A 14,312-nucleotide genomic window follows, 5' to 3' on the forward strand; every position below is an offset into this window, starting at 1 on the left:
CGGAGACCCACGTGCCTGCTTGCCAAAGAGGTTCCTTTGGGGAATGAGGAGCCCGTGATTCCTATTTCTCTGCCCCAAATTCCTCGGAAGCCTCCGCCTCTAGGGGTTGAGAAAGGGAAGCAGGTGGGTGGAGGTGAAGGGGGCAGGGAGCAGGTGGGAGGAGACCCGAAGAAACTTCAAGGACCTTATTGAAGAGCCTTGCCATTGCTGTGAAGAAAAATGACTTGAAACCTCTCTAGAGAAGACTGTGGCTAATTGGCATGTAAGTTGGAGGTTAAAGAGCGGAAGGAAGAATCTGATTGTTTTTTTAAGTTACTGAGAAAGTGAGAATGTCACTCTGGGCAGAGAGAAATTCTTTTTTTCTAGAGTGTGCCTTTCTTCATACTACAGACCATAGTGGGCCGCTGAGACTTGCAAAAAAGATTTCTTTTAATCCACCTTCCTTTTTCGCAGGCAGCAGTAGAAGGGCCTTTAAATCAAATGCAATCACCAAGCTTGTCTCTTGCTTTTATTCCTCACTTCACTCCCTGGAATTTGGCATTTGATGGATTCTGGATCTGACTTAAGGCTTTTTCTAAATCCAAGACTTGGGGAATTTTGTTAACAGTGCAATAAAAATAACTTCATAGTGTTACAGGAGGCACATTAAAGATGGTGTGTGTGTGTGTGTGTGTGTGTGTGTGTGTGAGTGCTGCTCTCTTTCCTTAAAATAAAAAAAAAAAAATACAGACAATGTTTCTTTAAAAGTCTCCATCTGCAAATCCCATTAGATGTGCATATAAGGTTTCTGATGATTAATAGTTGCCTGCTAGGGTTTTGGTTGGAGGGGATCTTGTGTGTGCGGGTTAACCCCTCCCTCTCCTCTCTCACATTTCACTTCAGAAATTTGTCACTCTCTCCCCACCGCAGGATTTAAAAGTGTGTCCCAGCAGCCCTGGTCCAGCCCTCTGCAGGCATTTGCTCTGGGCTCCAGGACGAGCTCCTCCTCAGCTGGTGCGTCTGGGTTGGGACAGTGAAAATGTTTAGTGTCACTGGCGACAAATACACGTACAGGGGACCCCAGTAGGCAGGCTGGTGCATTGGAGGGGCAGGAGCAAGCCCAACATAGGTGTGTACACACACATAGGAGTAGCTGGCCACATATGTGTGTACTTTAAGGAAAGACTTTAGGTTTTTTTTTTTTTTTTTTTTTTGGTTCCTGGGGTAAATTTTCTGTTGAACATTTTCCCTCCTATTTAATTTTTTTTCTTTTGAGTTTTAAAATTTGAACATAAAAGTATCAAATCTTTGAAAGGACCGAGGCGTGCAGCGGACAGCAGATGGATCCCGCGGCCAGCAGCTGCATGAGGAGCCTCCAGCCCCCAGCCCCTGTCTGGGGCTGCCTTCGAAACCCCCACTCAGAAGGCAGTGGGGCCTCAGGGCTACCCCACTACCCGCCCACCCCGTTCTCCTTCCACCAGAAACCAGACTTCCCGGCGACAGCAACGGCAGCGTACCCCGACTTCTCAGCCTCCTGCCTGGCAGCCACCCCACACAGCCTGCCTCAGGAGGAGCGCATCTTCACTGAGCAGCACCCCGCTTTCCCACAGTCCCCCAACTGGCACTTCCCTGTCTCAGAGGCCCGGCGCAGGCCCAACTCAGGCCTGGCAGGGGGTTCCAAGGAAACGGGGACCAGCAGCCTGGGCCTGCTGGACACCACAGGAGGCCCAGGCGAGGACTACGGGGTGTTTGGGAGCACTGCCAATGAGACAGAGAAGAAATCATCCAGGCGGAGAAAGGAGAGTTCAGGTAGGTGGCTCAGGAGCAGCTGATCATTCCTTTACTGTGTGACCTTGGGGAAGTTACTCACCCTCTCTGTGCCTAGATGCTCTGTCCATGAATTTCTGTCTAGCCTATCCAAATGCAGGAGACTGGACCAGTTACCTTTGGGGTTTCTTCCACTGAGAGTTCTAGGATTCTCTGGTGATGGGGACCGTGTCTGTGTCCCAGCACTCCTGGGCCCCAGGAAGGGTGTCCCAGTGAGAGAATAAAACAGGATCAGCAAGGATTTGGAGGACACGTGAAATGGATCCTCTGGGTGCAGCCTGGCGAGGGCTGGTGAGGGGCTTTCCTGAATCAGGTTGCCATTGAGTCATGTTCCTCCCCACCATGCTTTGGCCAGCCCCAACTGGTGCTAGAGCCACAGGGCTCGTTTACCAGGGAAGTCAGCTGAGATTAAGGCTCTGAGAGCTAAGACTGAAGCTGGGACCCTGGGTGGCCACCCAAAGCCAAGACCCTATGTGTCCAGGAGCCTAGAGGCAGAGAAGCAGGCCTGCAGCTGGATAGGAGAGTCCACGGGTGAGGGGGAGATGGAGGACTGAGGTTTGGGGTATCACCCTGCAGAGCTGGGCCATGTCCAGGCCAAGGGGACAACGTAGCATGCTGAGATCTGGCTGAGTCCCCGGGAACGCAGCCCCGCAAGGAGCTGTGAGGGATGGGCAACCTCCGAGAGAGTCAGGCAGCCAAGGGAGTCCGTGCTGGAGTCCCAGAGGCTGGAGGATGAGCTTGGCCTGTTTGTTAAGATTCCAGCTAAAACCCTTCTCTTCCCCAGGGTGGGGACCTGCTGTTTCCTCACCTCCCCACCAGCCCTCCCTGGTTTCTCACACTGCCTGTTCACCTTTTGTCTGGTTCCTCGTCCCGGCCTTGTTCAGAACAAGGCAGTGCCCAAGCCTCCTGCCCACACTACCCTATTTTCCTTCTGACAGCTGCCCTCAGGGGCACGCCTGTCTGTCGGAGCTTGTAGAGGACCTTCCCGTGGGGCTAAGAAGGACAGGCCAGAAAAGAAGGGCACCAATCAACAGGTGGGAATGCTTTGTGCTTTGTTTATCAGCACAGCTTTCCCAAGTTTCTGCTCTTAGCCAAGCCCAGGAATGCTCTAGGTGAATAAAGGGGTCTTACCCAAAAACGCTCAAGCTGAGAGGAAGAAGAGGTCGGCAGAGGTGTGTCAGCAGTGGGATGTGCCCTGATGGGGAGGCTTAAGGTGCCATGGGATACCGACGTCAGCTCTTTTGAGTCCCACGGGTTTGGGAGATAGAGACAGCAGGTTTTATTAGTATCTCGATTCTCTCAATCTGCAAAATGAAAGACTGAAAGTTTGTGAGAACACAGAAAGAATGGGGTCAAAATAGAGTGAGCAGCTCATCTCCATTTGCCCAGGACTTTTCCAGTTTTAGCACTGAAAATCCTGTGTCCTGGGAAACCCCACGGTCCCAGGCAAACAGGAGAATGGGTCACCCTAGAAGTGAGCTCAAACCCCAGGCTTCAGGCCCCCGACGTCACACCCTTCAGTAGATTTCAAACGCAATCCTCATTTTGAAATGATGTTTGGTTTCCCTGCTTGAAGAAGCCCCTCAGTGAGCTCACAGTGGGTAACAGGAACCCTAGCAGCCCTTGCGGCTGCTAAATAGAGGGGCCCTTTAAACCTCCAGCCAATTAGATCCCCATCCCGCAAACTAACTCATCCTACCCCAGGTAGGAAATGTGCTAAGGATGAGAAGGAACTCTCAGCGACTTGACTCTGAGCTGGGTTGAAGAGCTTTCCCCTTGGTGGCAGCACCCAGCACTGTGGCTCCTTCCTCTCTGCCACTTTCCAGGGAACTGAGAGCCAAGGGCATTGAAAAGGGATAGCAAAGCCAAGAGCCTGCTGGGCTCACGCAGAATCTTCCAGCATTCCGAGTCTCAGCAAAACCCAAATGCACCAGCTCTCTTTTTGGCAAGTGACCGATGGCCCTGCAATGCAGACAGAGCATTCACGCTAAGCAGCTGGCCACCCAGGAATACAGGGACACCCTCTGCTGAATGGCCTGCACACTTCAGAGTCAGACTTTGGTGGAGGGAGGTTCCCATCCGCAGAGGCCCTGGGCTTCCCTAAGGGTCCCCTCGGGAGCACCAGCAGCAGGTGAGGCAGGGCCCAGCGAGCTGACTCTCACTCATCCCTCTGTGATTGCAGACAAACTCGCTATTCAGCATGGAAATCTTTATTGCTCAGATGCTTGAGTCCTCCTTTGGAATTTAACTGAAGGGGAGGAAGGAGGCAAGAAATATCAGCTTCATAAGAGCCCAAAGAAGGGGGAAAGCGACCCAAGGCTCACAACCTACTCCAGGAATTTGGAATTTAGCTCAGAAAAGGGAAACCCACAGAGAGCTCCCCACCCAACCCTACCAATCCTGAGTCTGTAATTGGATCCTCTCTCTAAAATTGTGATATTTTGTTCATTATCAATTTTTGGCATTAATTTTGATTTTTACAAATATTCCCTTAAAATACATTTTTTTGTTGTTGTTGTTGTTGTTGTTGTTGAGATGGAGTCTCAATCTAACTCCCAGGCTGGAGTGCAGTGGTACAATCTCAGCTCATTGCAACCTCTGCCTCCTGGGTTCAAGCGATTCTCCTGCCTCAGCCTCCTGAGTAGCTGGGATTACATGCGTGTGCCACCACTCCCGGCTAATTTTTGCATTTTTAGTAGAGTCGGGGTTTCACCATGTTGGTCAGGATGGTCTTGAACTCCTGACCTCGTGATCAGCCCGCCTCAGCCTCTTAAAGTGCTGGGGTTACAGGCATGAGCTACCGAGCCCGGCCTGCCTTAAAATATTATTGTTCTTGATTACAGAGGGTTTGGGAGTGCCCTTGCATTTGGGTCTCCCCAAGTCCAGGCTGAGTGGTCCCTGGAAGGTTAACTATCATTGATCAGAAACGTATTTTCCATAGTTCTTCCTGGCCAGACAGACAGGCTACAGTGTCATCATGGCAACTTTTGGCTGCATGACTTTGGAAAAGTTCTTAACTTCTTCCAGCCTTTGTTTCCCTAGCTGTAAAATGGGAATATAGCAGTAGCACCGTCTATAGAGTCTCTCTGTGAAGGTTAGATGCAGTGATCCATGAGATTAACTCTGTGCCTGGCACATAGTGAGAGTTCAATAATAGCAGCTGTGAATGGTATTAGGCCCATATTTCCTGAACCAGCCTTCAGAAGATAAGGTCTGACAAATATTTCTATATTTATGGGGATGGTGGAATTGAATATTTCAATTATGCTGTCTCAGAAATTCCTGAGTCTAGGGAACTTTTGGCAATCATTTTGGTCCAGTTATCATCAGGAGCATGGAGCTCAGAGACCTGCTGGAGAGGTTGTGGGGTGAGTTGGGCCTGGCAAATGCACCCCATATTGAGAGGCTGAGAAGCCCCCAGAAATGGAAAGTTTGTTGCAAAAGGAATGTTCTCTGCTCTTCCTTCCTCCTCTGCCATCTTCTTCAACTGCTCCCTGCTCACTCCCAGTGGAATCTGGAGCTGATCTACTCAAAGAAATTATCAAGAAAGCAAGGGTTGGCCCGACACAGTGGCTCACGCCTGAAATCCCAGCACTTTGGGAGGCTGAGCTGGGCAGATCACCTGAGGCCAGGAGTTCAAGACCGGCCTGGCCAACATGGTGAAACCCTGTTCCTACTAAAAATACAAAAAAAAAAAGAAAAAATTAGCCAGGCGTGGTGGCAGGCACCTGTAATCCCAGCTACTTGGGAGGCTGAGGCAGGAGAATAGCTTGAACTCAGGAGGTGGAGGTTGCAGTGAGCAGAGATCATGCCACTGCACTTCATTCAGCTTGGGTGACAGAGCGGGACTCCATCTGAAAGAAGGAAAGGAAAGAAAGAAAGAAAGAAAGAAAGAAAGAAAGCAGGGTCCCTGGCCCTTGGCACTTCCCCACCCTGGAGACAAGCGTGGTGTTATCTTACCCAAACCACTCCCAGCCCTAGGCCAATGGGGGTTAAAGACCCCTGCTGGCAGGGACAGCTGTGAGGCCACTGTTGTTTTCCCCCAAACTGTCCTTGCTACTGTGGTTGTCTTTAATTTATGGGAATGAGGGATTTTGCGGTAGTTTCCTGATGGGGTTCAAGGGAAGGTTGCATGTGATTAGAGTGACTACAGGTGAATCCGATAGCCCGCCTGGGAAAGCTGTGGTGCTAGAAGTCAGCACTGCTCCCTCCTGCTCTCACGTCCTCACTCTGCTGAGACGTGCCTTTAATCAGACGTGATTTGTCTCATCCTTCTTCAGCTCCAACACGTGTGTTCCCAGAGCTGTCCTGCCCCAATTTCTCTTTGCAAGACCTGCTCTCTGCCTGCCCCTGCCCAACCACAAATTTGCCTAAGGTATAAAACTCCACAAATAGGCCTCTCTCTCCTCTTCCCTCCTGATGCCGCTTTACAGGCCACCTCCCCACCCCAGTTCCCCTCCACTACCCTTGCCACAAAGCCACACCAGGGGACTGACCTTGCAAACATATCCTGCATTTTCTTCCCCCTCTCTGACTGTGCTCTGGTGGTTTCTCCTTGCTTAGAGTACCCTCCCCTTCCCCATACTTATGCCTGTTGAAATCCTACTTAAAAATCACCAGCTCAAAACAACCCCTTCCAATAATATTTTATCCTTCTTTTCAAATATTTATAGCCACACTTATATATAGCATGGTATCAAAGAAACCTACAGTTAAGAAGTTTCAAAGTCCAGTATCTGCTAGAGTCTGTGTTGATTTTCTCACTTTAGCTTGCAGTTGTTTCATAAAGCAACTCTTCTGAGGTTTCTTACCTGGGACATCTTATATTTGAAATCTCCTTTTTAAAAAATCGTGGTCAAATATACATAACATAAAAGTTACCATCTTAACAGTTTTTAAGTGACACAGTACAGTAGTTGTGCAATCGATTTCTAGGACTTTTAATCTTGTAAAACTGAAACTCTATATCCATTAAACAACCCCCCTTTTCCCTTCCCCCACCCCCTAGCAATCACCATTCTGCTTTCTGTTTCTAAGCGTTTGACTATTTCAGATACCTTATATAAGTGAAATAATGCAATATTTGTCATTTTTGTGACTGGCTTATTTCACGTGGCATAATGTTCTCAAGTGTCATCCAGGTTGTAGCAAGTGACAGGATTTTCTTCTTTTTTTTTTTAGAAAGATGGGGCCTTGCTATTGCTGCCCAGGCAGGTGATCAACTCTGGGCTTCTAGCAATCCTCCCACCGTGGCCTCCCAAAGTGTTGGAATTATAGGTGTGAGCCACTACGCCTGACCTCCTCCTTTCTGAAGACAATAACATTCCATTGTATGGATATACCAAATTCATTCCTCCCTCCCTCCCTCCCTCCCTCCCTCCTTTCTTTCTTTCTTTCTTTTTCTTTCTTTCTTTCTTTTTGAAACAGAGTCTCACTCTGTTGCCACGTTGACAGTGCAGTGGTGCCATCTCAGCTCACTGCAACCTCTGCCTCCCGTGTTCAAGTGATTCTCCTGCCTCAGCCTCCCGAGTTGCTGGGACTATAGGCGCATGCCACCATGCCCAGCTAGTTTTTGTATTTTTAGTAGACACGGGGTTTCACCATGTTGGCCAGGATGGCCTCAATCTCGTGACCTCCTGATCTGCCCACCTCAGCCTCCCAAAGTGCTGGGATTACAGGCGTGAGCCACCGTGCTCGGCCACCAAATTTCTTTATCCATTCATCTGTTGATGAACATTTAGGTTGCTTCCACCTCTTGGCAACTGTGAATAATGCTGCAACGAACATGAGTGTGCAAATACCTCCTGGAGAGTGTATTTTCTTTCTCTTTCTTTTCTTGAGACTGAGTCTCGCTCTATTGCCCAGGCTGGAGTGCAGTGGCGTGATCTCAGCTCACTGCAACCTCCGCCTCCCGTGTTCAAGTGATTCTCCTGCCTCAGCCTCCCAGGTAGCTGGGACTACAGGCGCCTGCCACGACGCCTGGCTAATTTTTTGTGTTTTTAGTAGAGACGGGGTTTCACCGTGTTACCCAGGGTGGTCTTAATCTCCTGATCTCGTGATCCGCTGACCTTAGCCTCCCAAAGTGCTGGGATTACAGGTGTGAGTTACCACGCCAGGCCGGAGAGTGTATTTTCAGTTCTTTTGAGTGTATACCCAGAAGGGAAATTGCTACATCATGTAGTAATCATATTTTTAATTTTTCAAAAAAATATTTATTATTAATACAAAAAATAGAGACGGGGTCTCGCTATATTGGCGAGATTGGTCTTGAACTCTTGGCTTCAAACAATCCTCCTGCCTCAGTCTCCCAAAGTGCTAGAATTACCGGTGTGAACCATTACACCTGGCCATATTTTAAATTTTCCTTTTCTTTTTTTTTTTTTGAGACGGAGTCTCTCTCTGTCGCCCAGGCTGGAGTACAGTGGCGAGATCCCGGCTCACTGCAAGCTCCGCCTCCCAGGTTCACGCCATTCTCCTGCCTCAGCCTCCCAAGTAGCTGGGACTACAGGCACCCGCCGCCATGCCTGGCTAATTTTTTGCATTTTAGTAGAGACGGGGTTTCACTGTGTTAGCCAGGATGGTCTCGATCTCCTGACCTCGTGATCCGCCCGCCTCCGCCTGCCAAAGTGCTGGGATTACAGGCATGAGCCACCGCACCTGGCCTTTCTTTTTTTTGAGACGGAGTCTTGCTGTCGCTCTAGCTGGAGTGCAATGGTGCACGATCACGGCTCACTGCAACGTCTGCCTCCTGGGTTCAAGCGATTCTCTTGCCACAGCCTCCCAAGCAGCTGGGATTACAGGCGTGCACCACCATGCCTGGCTAATTTTTGTATTTTTAGTAGAGAGGGGTTTGACCATGTTGGCCAGGCTGGTCTCGAACTCCTGACCTTAGGAGATCTGCCCACCTTGGCCTCCCAAAGTGCTGGGATTACAGGTATGGGCCCCTAATCTCCTCTTCTTATAAGGACATCAGGCAGATTGGATTGGGACCCACCCCAACAGTCTCATTTTAACTTAATCCCCTCTTTAAAGGCCCTATGTCCAAATACAGATACACTCCAAGGTACTGGGGTTAGGGCTTCAACATAGGATTGGGGAGGGAAGCACAATTCAGTCCATACAGGGACTGTATGAGGACAGGAACAAGGGACAAGGTTCAAGCTGTGGCACAGATCTTTCAGTTGAAAACCCCCTTAGTGAAAGCAGCACCTCAGATGTGTGCCCGACCCCAGAGCTTTCCTAGCTCAGGGTCCTGTCAGCTGGTAGAGATTTTCCACTGAGACAGGAAGTTGTTTCTGGCCACAAGCAGATACCTGAATTCCTATTTTACACCAACACGTACAGACATAAAAAGTGGAGGCAGTTGGCCAGGCGTAGTGGCTCACACCTGTAATCCCAGCACTTTGGGAGGCCAAGGTGGAAGGATCATGAGCTCAAGAGATCAAAACCATCCTGGCCAAAATGGTGAAACCCTGTCTCTACTGAAAATACAAAAATTAGCTGGGCGTGGTGGCATGTGCCTGTTAGTCCCAGCTACTTGGGAGGCTGAGGCAGGAGAATCACTTGAACCTGGGAGGTGGAGGTTGCAGTGAGCCGGGATTGCGCCATTGCACTCCAGCCTGGGTGACAGAGCCAGACACCATCTCAAAAAAAAAAAAAAAAAAAAAGAAAACAAAACTTGGAGGCAGTTTTAGGAGTGAATCCCTAAAGATGGGGGCTGCTTGACAGAGGAAGGGAGAAAAGAGGCAAATGAGGCTGGGTGCGGTAGCTCACGCCTGTAATCCCAGCTCTTTGGGAAGCTGAGGTGGGTGGATCACTTGAGTTTCAGGAGTTTGAGACCCGCCTGGCCAACATAGTGAAACCCTGTCTCTACTGAAAATACAAAAATTAGCCGGGTGTGGTGGCTCATGCCTGTAGTCCCAGCTACTCAAGAGGCTGAAGCAGGAGAATGGAGTAAACCCGGGAGGCGGAGCTTGCAGTGAGCCAAGATCACGCTACTGCACTCCAGCCTGGGCGACAGAGTGAGACTCCGTCTCAAAAAAAAAAAAAAAAAAAAAGAATGCAATGGTAGAGATGAGAATGAAATAAGTGGACAACCCCAGTAAGTGTCACCTGGGTCACCAGAGTGATGCCAAGTCCCATACAAGTGACCTCTTGCCCACGCTCACCCCCTTGCTGGGCCACACGGCACAGTAATAGGAGGAAGGGTGGTCAGAGACTAAGGTCAAGTGCATTAACCAGGTAGGCCTGGTTCAGGTCCCTGATCCACAACTTCCTGGCTGTGTGGACGTGGGTGAATCCTAACCCTCCCTGAGTCCCAGTCTCCTCTGAGAAATGAGGATAGCAGTACCTGCTTCATAAGGTGGGTGGCTGTGGGACTAAATGACATCAGAGATGCAGAGTCCACAGCCAACACTTGGTAACCCCTAGGTCCAGTTTTCCCAAACCTGCAAATGAGCACCCCTCTTTCTTTAAAGTCCTCCCCTGATGCTAGCTGGCTGCACCAGGTTTCCCACGCTCAAAGACAGGCCAGAGTGTCCTGAGCTCTGCTGGAGTCTTTGCCGCCTGCCGTCAGCCGGGCCTGCCTGATACTGATGATGCTACTGGCCTAGGGTTGTGGCAGTGCTGGGTGGGGTGTGGTTTGAGGGGTGCACAGCTGCAGCAGCCCCTCTTGTCCCGAGTCCATACCCAGAACCCCCAGTGAGGAAGAAGTCTTGTGGTCCAGAGTGGCCAGCGTGGGAGCGAAGACAGCAATTCCACACTCAGCCAGTATCCCTCGAGGCATCCCCGGCCTCCTGGTTAGAGCTCCTGACCTCCTCTTCTGACAAGCAAAGAAAGCTCAGAGCCCAAAGCAGGACTCAGGCCTTGGCCACCATCTGAACTCAGAGGCTCCAGCACAAATCCCAGGCCTGGGCTTGCTCAGGCCCCTGATCAGGTACAGTCGGAAGCTCTGGAGAAAGTCCATTTCTGCTGAGGCAGCAGGATCCTGACCAATATCGAAGAGGGAAAGGTCCAATGAGCCCGTGAGCTGTAAGCAGGTCAGCCCAGGAGTTGCCTCAGCTCTGCTCCGCCACCCTCCCATGCTAGGGACTCAGGAGTCCTGCCCACTCACCTATTTCTCTGGCTTAAATAAATCAGGGGCACTTGGGCCCAGGGAGCGGGGGTAATTCAGAGGCAGAGAATCCTTTCTGCCTGAGAGGCAGGACTCACAGCCCCTGCAGACCTCCAGAACTGGCCCTTTTCCCCAACTCCCTCTCTGCCCATAACTTGGGCTTCTCACCCAGTTTGGTTCCCTGGCCTCTGGCCAGGACCCACCGCCATCCTTTTCAAGTTTTTTTTTGTTTGTTTTTTGCATGCAAAGGTAGAGGAACAGTGTGAGCAGTGGGCCTGGGTCTCAAGCCCACGCTTCCTTTGGTGACAGCTGAGGGTGACATATGGAACTTATAAACAAAACCCAGAACTACCAATGCCTCTCCCCATCCCCTCTTGAAACCTCCCCATCCGCTCTTGAAACCCTCACCAACCCACCCCACCTGGGACTCTCAGCAAAGACTACAGCACCAGGGTTTTTTTTTTTTTTTTTTCTTTTTTTGACGGAGTCTCGCTCTGTCACCCAGGCTGGAGTGCAGTGGTGCGATCTTGGCTCACTGCAAGCTCTGCCTCCTGGGTTCATGCCATTCTCCTGCCTCACCCTCCCGAGTAGCTGGGACTACAGGCACCCGCCACCACGCCTGGCAAGTTTTTTGTATTTTTAGGGGAGACAGGGTTTCACCGTATTAGCCAGGATGGTCTCGATCTCCTGACTTCATGATCCATCCGCCTCAGCCTCCCAAAGTGCTGAGATTACAGGAGTGAGCCACCGCGCCCGGCCAGCATTAGGCATTTTCATTCCAGAAGAACCTGCCTCTCTCCCATGAAACATTCCCTGAATTCCCTGGCCCCACTCCTGGGCTCCTCAGAGAGGCTGGAAGCCCTGCCCATGTCTCTTTAGGCACCTACAGCAGAGGAAAAGGGCCTGGACACGGGGGTGGGGCAGGGCTCAGTGAGAAAGTCAGGCCAACCCCAGGAAGCCAGGGAGATCCTGGATGTGAACATCCAACCAGTCTTGGGCTGGCTCCATCCAAGTCTTGTCTATTTCCATGGGCTTTGACTGCTCCTTCTGAGGCTGAAAGTAGGAGAGCTTACGAGGACATCAAAGTGTCTATGCTGTGACAGCGCAGGAAGCTACAGACACCATTTTCAGAGGATTTGCCAAGGTTTCACCTACTGATATCATGCTCCAAATATTCCCTTCTTCTTCCCTCTCTGGGGAGTCCCAGGGAGACAGATCTGAACGCAGACCCAGACAATGTCCCTAGGATAGGCACAGCTTCCATACTCATCCTCCCCCGAGGGCAGTGTGACATGAGGCTATAGCCCTAGACTGGTCTCAGGGGCCTTGGGCAAGTCATTTAGTCTCTGAGTCTTAATTGCTCATATGTTCAATGGGCTAATGTGTACCTTACCTACCTAATGGAATAATTAAGAGGATACAATAGGAGACAGCCCAATAGGGTGGAAACAGCTTCCTATCAAGAAAATCTGGGTTCTAGGCCCAATTCTGCCCCTAGCTTGCTGTGTGTCCTTACATGAGTTCCTTACCTTCTCCAGGCTCACCTATAAAATGAAAAGGTGACATTGATCATCTCTAAGTCCCTCCCACCTCTACTTTCTATGATTCTGTAGTATCTGTGAAAGCCTAAAAGAAGTTCTCTTTGGAGGAAAGAAATCCCTTGTCAACTGCAAAGTGCTATTTGAATATGAGGCATTTGGCCTCCTGTCTGGTTTGGATATGAATTTATGTAAATTGGTGCCCTCAGAGTTGGACTGTAGAGTACAGAACTCCAGAAAGGCATGTTCCACTGGGTCTGTCTGAACCTCCCCGTAGCTCTGATAAAGCTGTCTGCTCACTTTAGGAAGGCCTGCAAAATGTGGCAGCTACGTATGAAATAATTTGCCCTGGAGGGTGTGGAAGCTCATGGTGGAAACCGCAATCACACATACACTGTTTGCATTTCTCTGGGCAGTTGACTGTTCCCTCACAGCCCTGCTCCAGCAGAGGGTGAGGGTCATGCAGGGGCTGGGGCAGGGCAGTTCCTCCCTAACCACAGAGGCAGCCCACTGAGGGCCAGCATCCTCCCTCCGCAATCCCGGAAGAGGCAGCTGTGGCCCCCAAGGGAGAAGCAGTGCGGGAGGAGTGATGTGAATTGCCATGTGACACATCTAGGTGTTGTGCCTGGAATCGTGGGACTCCGAAGGCTGCAGCAGTAGTGGCCTAGGCCAGGTGCAGTGGCTCATGCCTGTCATCTCAGCCCTCTGGGAGGCTGAGGCGGGTGGATCACCTGAGGTCAGGAGTTCAAGACCAGCCTGGCCAACATGGCGAAACTCCATCTCTACTAAAAATACAAAAATTAGCCTGGCGTGGTGGAGGGCGCCCATAATCCCAGCTACTCTGGAGGCTGAGGCAGGAGAATCGCTTGAACCCAGGAGGTAGAAGTTGCAATGAGCTGAGATCATGCCATTGTACTCCAGCCTGGGTGACCAGAGTGAGACTCACCGAAGAAAGAAGAAGAAGAAGAAAGAAGGAAGAAGAAAAGAAAAGAAGAAGAAGAAGGAAGCAGCAGCAGCAGCAGCAGTTGAAAGGCCAGACATTTAAAAGATAACCCTTTCACACAGGTCTGGAGATGTGGTGCCTTAAGGAGCATAGTGCTCTAACTGTGCCCATGAGTCATCTCAGATATAATCTCCAACAGAACTCCTTCTGATGGTTCTCGTGAACAGAGCTTCAGTGACATGCCAGGCACTGCACTAGGTGTTAACGCCTGCTATCCAGCTCATGTTACTTCTCAGCCTGATAAGCACAGCAGGTGTAGCTATTCTTGCTTTGCAAATGAGGAAATTGAAGCTCCAAGAACCTAAAGGACTTGCCCAAGGTCCAAAAGCTCTTCCTCAGTGCCTCACTCACCTACGAGTGCTAAGGCCCAGGTTCACCAACAGGTCCTCCTACACTTCTGCATATATAACTTCCCTCCACACAGCTCGAGGCAGGGAGAGAGAAACGGCCCAGCAGAGCCCTGATTGTTGAGCCACGGGAAGGCTGGGGAGGGCTTTGGGACAGAGCATACAGTAAGACCTCAGATCTGACTGAAGGGAAGAACTAGGAGCTGAGACAAGAATATGTGAAGTTGGAAGAGCCTCAGACTTCATCAAGGCTAGGGGTTCCCAACAGAAGAGAGAGTAGGGAGTGTAGGGCATCAGGGCTTATGTCCTGGGAAGGAACTCTGACACCAGCTCCATGGCAGAAATAGAATCCAGTCTAATGCCATACTTCTACACATGGGGAAACTGAGGCCCACAGAGGCGAGGAAGGCTCCCTAACAAACCTGTACTATCCTACTATCCTGGGAACAGACCATCCTGGGAAGGATGAGTTACTTTCCTTCTTTTTTTTTGTTTTTTTTTTTTTT

At 50.4% G+C, this 14,312-nt stretch overlaps 1 protein-coding gene across 1 annotated transcript in view; it reads left to right on the forward strand.

Moving 5' to 3' along the window:
• Nucleotides 1-930: 930 nt before the first annotated feature.
• MEOX1 (mesenchyme homeobox 1) overlaps nucleotides 931-14,312 on the forward strand; it is a 22,070-nt gene continuing 8,688 nt past the window's right edge. The window contains exons 1-2 of the mRNA XM_017892817.1: nucleotides 931-993; nucleotides 1,295-1,788. Coding sequence (XP_017748306.1) covers nucleotides 1,320-1,788 — 469 coding nt within the window. The 5' untranslated portion in view covers nucleotides 931-993; nucleotides 1,295-1,319. The remainder of the gene's footprint in view (nucleotides 994-1,294; nucleotides 1,789-14,312) is intronic.

This window comes from Rhinopithecus bieti, unplaced genomic scaffold (assembly GCF_001698545.2).
Source record: "Rhinopithecus bieti isolate Rb0 unplaced genomic scaffold, ASM169854v2 scaffold_23529, whole genome shotgun sequence".
NCBI lineage: Eukaryota > Metazoa > Chordata > Mammalia > Primates > Cercopithecidae > Rhinopithecus > Rhinopithecus bieti.